The sequence below is a fragment of the Sorex araneus genome, chromosome 10 (assembly GCF_027595985.1).
Source record: "Sorex araneus isolate mSorAra2 chromosome 10, mSorAra2.pri, whole genome shotgun sequence".
Taxonomy (NCBI): Eukaryota; Metazoa; Chordata; class Mammalia; order Eulipotyphla; family Soricidae; genus Sorex; species Sorex araneus.
Genome location: NC_073311.1, coordinates 48,664,696 through 48,670,695, shown reverse-complemented (window position 1 = coordinate 48,670,695; position 6,000 = coordinate 48,664,696). Strand labels below are relative to the sequence as shown.

Genomic DNA, 6,000 nt, shown 5'->3' with positions numbered 1-6,000 from the left:
ATGCATGCCAAGGCGGTCCCGGTGCTCTGGGGATGTTTCCTCCTGTGGAATGTCTACGCCTCCTCCTCTGAGGCTGCTTACCCTGGAATCAAGGCCAGGATTACACAGCGGGCTCTGGACTATGGTGAGTTGATGCTTTCAGCAGCTGGGCTGCAGCAGGGAGGGTCCAGGGCCCAAGCCCAGAGGCTCCTGTCGCCTCAAGACTGAGATGCACTACTGGGAGAACGTCAGTCCCCTGTAAGCCTATAAGGGCGGCTGGGAAGAGTTCATGTTGCTTGAGGCATATCCAGACACAAGCTCAGGTTTCCCTCTCTCCACAGCGCATGCTTCACAAGCCTTTCCTCTAAAAGGGACAGCATGCGAGGCTGAGTAAAAGAAATCGGAGTACTGTACGACTGAAATCCAATCATGAACAGCTTTGTAATGGTCTATATCACAATGCTGCAATAAAAGAGTTTAAAATATAAATAAAATATAAATACATTGGGAGAGTAGAAGAAGAAGGAGGAGGAGGAGGAGGAGGAATGAATGACCCCAAACCTAAAAATAAAACAAACAGAAAACATAGAGCTTCAGAAGGAGCTTGATTTTGAAAGGAACTCAGAGTCCGCTAACACTCGAGAAAGGAAAATATTGGATGGAGATTTTTCCTTGGGCTAAGTTGAATGGGCACAAATCAAGTAGAGGAAGTGAAGTGTAAAAATCCAAGTCTATGAGCCCATTTTAACCCTGTGCATATTTGCCTGAGTTCAGCTAACGGAGCCTGATAGGTCGCTCCCAGACTTTTTAAATTAAAGCAAACAACCCACACGCTATAAATCTAAGAAAGGCCTAAATATTACTAAGAAATGCTTCTCCTGCTACACCGAGAAGGAGAGGAAGGAAAGAAGGAAGTGTAGGAGGGTGAAAGGATTGGTTTTGGGGAAAATCCTTTTACAGGATCTCATCTGGCATAGGGAACCTAAAACTGATTCCATCTTGCACAATTGCGTGTGATATGTGCAAAAATGTGTGAGTTGAAAATACGCATGTGTATCTTGTAACTCTATTGATGTCCACAGAAATGCTCATTAGAAATAGGCATCTGGCCACAGTATCAAAGTTTTTTTGCATGTAGCTTGTTTTGCTCCCAAGATCAGAGCAATTGAAAGAACAGATCTAAAGAGGCCGGGGATGTGGCTCAGCACTAGAGCACTGCTTGCCCTGTATACTCGAGGCCCTGGGTTCCATCCCAGTCACCAATAAAGAAAATAAGGGTGAAGAACAGAGCTGAAGCCATCCACTTGATGGCTGAGTTCTGTCCCTTGGCCCCAGATACCACCTTGAGCTGGAGTATGAGCCATTTCTTGAACATCGACTGTGTCCAGGCTCTTTGACACATACCTGAGGGGTCCTAGGTGGGTCTGATTCCAACAACATAGTGGAAACAGCATCGTCCTTTGACAGAGGATAAGTCTGGGCCTTAAAAGGGACCAAAGCAATTTTTCGCATCAAGATGTAAACTCAGCACAGCCAAGAGTGATTCCTGAATGCAGAGCCAATAGTAAACCCTGAGTATCATCATCAATCATGGCCCAAAAACAAACAAGCAAAAACGATATTAACTCAGGTCTATTTGGCCCAACCTCAAAACCTACACTCTGTTGTCCTAAAGAAAATCAGTCACTACTCTTGGCTCTGGAGTATATTAGTACTTCTCTTCAGGCGTTAGCTCCCTTCTCTATGAAAATAGCGGTCATGTTACCTAGGATTAGAGAATTCTATCATAGAGTGACAAAGGAGAGAAAGTGTGGGACCAAGGATGTAGATGAACAGCAGAGCATTTGTCTTGTATTTGAAAGGCATTCAACCCCCAAACCCACCAAAAACACAGGTCGAGAGGGGAATGGAGAGACAACATAGTGACAAAGGCACTTGCCTTGCATGTGGCCAATCAGGATTCAATCCCTGCCACCCTTTCTTTCCCCTGAGCATGTCAGGAGTAATTCCTGAGTGCAGAGCCAGAAATAACCCCGAAGAAATGCCTGGTTAAGCCAAGGGGAAAAAAAGAATGAAAATAATCTAGATAGATTATAGATGAGCTGAGGGAGAGCTGTGTGGAGAGTATACACAGTCGTGGCACATACACTCATTACAAACCTTAACATTTTATCTCACCTTTCTTTTATTCTTTGTGTGTATGAGGGGACAGTTTGGGCCACACCTAACGATGCTCAGGGGCTATTCCCGGGCACCACTAGTGTGCTCAGTAGTGACTCCTAATGATGCCCAGGGGACTAGTTGGACTGTCAGGGATAGAAACAAGGTCAGCCTCCAAGCACCTTAATTTCTATGCTATTTCTCCAGCCCCTAATTTTTTCCTGTAAATTAGATGTGTATATTATCAGTAGATACTTAGTAAAACAGGGCTCGAAGTAAGAGTCCCTGTCCATGGGGCTATTCTAGGACCCCTCTATTGTACAACACACAATAACTATTGTCCAAAATTGACAGTTAATGTACTTTCATACTTATACAGACCTTTTCATGATTACTAAAGACTCCATCATAGATAAGGGAAGAGGGGCTAATAAACTCACAGAGTCATGGTTGGCATTATTCTAGAATTCAAAAAGAGAGTGGTGGGAGGCTGGAGCGATAGTACAGTGGGGAAGGTGTTTGCCTTGCACGCGGCCGACCCGGGTTCAATCTCCAGTATTCCATATGGTCCCCTGAGCACTGCCAGGAGTAATTCCTGAGTACAGAGCCAGGTGTAACCCCTGTGCATCGCCAGGTGTGACCAAAAAAAGCAATAGAAAGAAAAAAAAGAAAGTGGTGGGCTGGAGCAATAGTACAGCGGGTAGGGTGTTTGCCTTGCACGCGACCGACATGGGTTCAATTCCCAGCATCCCATACGGTCCCCCAAGCACCACCAGGAGTAACTCCTGAGTGCATGAGCCAGGAGTAACTTCTGTGTATCACACATTGGGTGTGACCAAAAAAAAAAGAGAGAGAGAAAGAGAAGAGTGCTTACTAACCTTTTTGGGATTATAGGAGACTCAGAGAATCTGATTTAGCTAATGGGGAAAATGTGGGCCTCTCCCCTGAAGAATAAGAAATGTGTGTATGTGCATGTGTGCCTGCATGCGCGTGTGCTCTCACACAGTCACACACACATTTTTTTTATTAGTTTATTTTTAATTAGAGAGTCATCGTGAGGGTACAGTTACAGATCCATACATCTTTGTGCTCATGTTTCCCCCATACAAAGTTCGATAACCCATCCCTTCACCAGTGCCCATTCTCCACCACTAGTAAACCCAACATCCCTCCCCCCCTCCCCAGTCCCGTCTCCCCCCACCCCACCCTGCCACTATGGCAGGGTATTTCCTTTTGTTCTCTCTCTCTGATTAGGTGTTGACACACACATTTTTTTTAATTTTTTTGCTTTTTGGGTCACACCCAGCGATGCTCAGGGGTTATGCCTGGCTTTGCACTCAGTAATTACTCCTGGCGGTGCTTGGGGGACCATATGGGATGCCGGGGATCGAACCCGGGTTGGCCGCGTGCAAGGCAAACGCCTTACCGGCTGTGCTATCGCTCCGGCCCCAACACACACACATTTTTATTAAACCTTCAGAAGGTTCAAGAGTTCACAGTAGTCCATCTTAGGTCAGAAATTCCTGAGCTTCAAACATTAAGAGGAGGTGAGAGGAGGAGAATGTGAGGGATCTCTGGGCCTGGGGGTGAGGCGTGTTTACTCTGGCAAGATTGTCCTGATTTGACCTGTGGGTCCCTCAATCTCAATTGGGTGACTTAGGCTGAAACAATGAACCTCCTTGAAGCTTAGTCGCATCCTCCTGGAAATGTGGGTAAGGAGGATATTCCTAAAATGCTGTCCCATGAGGACATTCTTTTGTGCAGGCCGCACAGTGAGCTTCTCCCCCGCTGCTAGCTCTGGGGATGTGGCCCTATTCCTCAGCCTGTCCAAAGATCAGTGTTTTCATCTGCGAACCAAGCACAGTGGCCCACTCTGCAGGTTTCCCTTCTCTACGTGCGGGGCCCTGTCCTACTCAATGCAACTGACTCATGGGGTCAGTGCTGTTGTGTTGGTTCTCAAGACACTCTGCCTTTGCTTTCTTCCCAGGTGTCCAAGCTGGGCTGGAGATGATGGAGCAAATGCTCAAGGAGAGAAACATCCCGGACTTAAAGGGCTCGGAAACCCTGGAATTTCTGAAGGTTGATTATGTGGACTACAACTTTTCAAAGTAAGTTGAAGCCAGAAGAGCAATTTCAGCTGTGAAACTCATCTGAGACCCCCAGGGTGGTGGATGCGGCCCCCTGTGCTCTGGTGGGGTCCCACAACCAGCACAGTAGCCTTGGCAGCCTGTGGTGAGAAGCTGCTCTGAAAAACAACCCGAGGAAGGAACCCTCAAGTGGACAAAGATGTGGCATCGGGGCCCTAGTCCCACCCGGACGGCTCACTGGTTGAGGGCTTCTCTGATGAGAATTTTCACGTTCCTGCTTTGTCCCTAAAATGAGGGTTCCAGTTCAATGTGGATGCATTCACGATGCCCCGCCAATGTTAAATGACATTCTAGTTATTCCCTTGCTGCAGTTCCCCCATACTTCTACATGCAGAATCCAAGTGCAGTCTCAGCAGCGAATCTATGCCCATCAAGACTCGTATTAGTCAGCACCTTAGTTCATCTTGACAGGGCAGAGGATCAAGGGCAAGGGACTTTATAATGCAAGCCTGTGCTCTACCAGACTTCTTTTACTACTTTAACCCAGACTGTATTTGCCTAACTTTAATCCAGACTTCTTTAATTGCTTAATCCACTCTGTACTGACTTTTCATTAATCCAGACTTCAGAAGCTACTAAATGGGTTACAGGGCACGTGATTTTTCATCCTCTTATTAGCTAGCGACGCCCTGAAGTAATGGAAGTGTCTTCTCTTGGTCTCATACTCTGCGGTTTCCCCCAAAGTCTGTGACAGTGCCTCAGCCCTGAGACAGATGCACACACACACACACACACACACACACACACACACACACACACTTCCATTCCTGGGACACAGTTACATACACATGATCCCATTCTGAGAACACAGACACAGACACGATCCCATTCCTCAGACAGTTACACACATGGTCTCATCCTGGGCCCCAGTTACATGCACATGATCCCATTTTGTCTTCCCCCCACCTTGAGGACCACTGACTCTGAGTGAGCAGCTGAAGAAGGTGAAGTACCATTCTGTGGATCAGGAGGCCCTATCCTGTGGTGCTCAGGGCTTACTCCTGGCTCTGCACTCAGGAATCACTCCTGGCAGTGCTGGGGGGCCATATGGGATGTCAGAGATGAACCCAGGTCGGCCACCTGCAGGACAAGCATCTTACCTACTGTGCTCTCTCTCCCTATGACATGAAGGGCCTCACCCAAGGGTGCGCAGCCAGCACAAAACTCAGCTCCACGTCAAGTGCCCTTTGCAAAAATGCTAAGAGAGCCCAGTGGGAACTGCCTCCTGCTAGGAGCATCGTCCAAAGACAGACTGAGAGAGGGCCAGGTCTGGTTCTACAACTTGCAGGGACTCCAGCCAAGTTCCTTATCGTTTTGTGTCTGGAATGCAAATTGAGAAACCAGCACTGGCCTCCTGGGACTATCAGGAGGGTTCAAATGAGTTAATGCACATACACAGTGCCTGGCAGGGAGGAATCCTCAAAGCTGTCATAGTCATTGAGCACAAGCAATGTGGCTTACAGAATTCCGTACAGACATCTGCCTCCTAGTTTTCTGTCTAGCAGCTTAGAGCAACTGTAGGGCAAGTTCAGTCTCTAAAATAAATTTCTCCACTAAGGAATGTCCTGAGCCCATGGGCATTTGGAATCAAAAAGGCACCCAAAAAGGCACCGTCAGACAGCCCCGGGGTGTGTGGAGGAGTGCTGCGAGTTGGTACATTTGCTAAATCTTTAACGGTCCATCACAAAGATAGTTGTGTATCCCACCCAAAATA

General features: G+C 47.3%; 1 protein-coding gene across 1 annotated transcript in view; it reads left to right on the top strand.

Moving 5' to 3' along the window:
* Nucleotides 1–6,000, top strand: part of BPIFC (BPI fold containing family C) — a 45,237-nt gene continuing 39,237 nt past the window's right edge. The window contains exons 1-2 of the mRNA XM_055118534.1: nt 1–124; nt 4,127–4,247. Coding sequence (XP_054974509.1) covers nt 1–124; nt 4,127–4,247 — 245 coding nt within the window. The remainder of the gene's footprint in view (nt 125–4,126; nt 4,248–6,000) is intronic.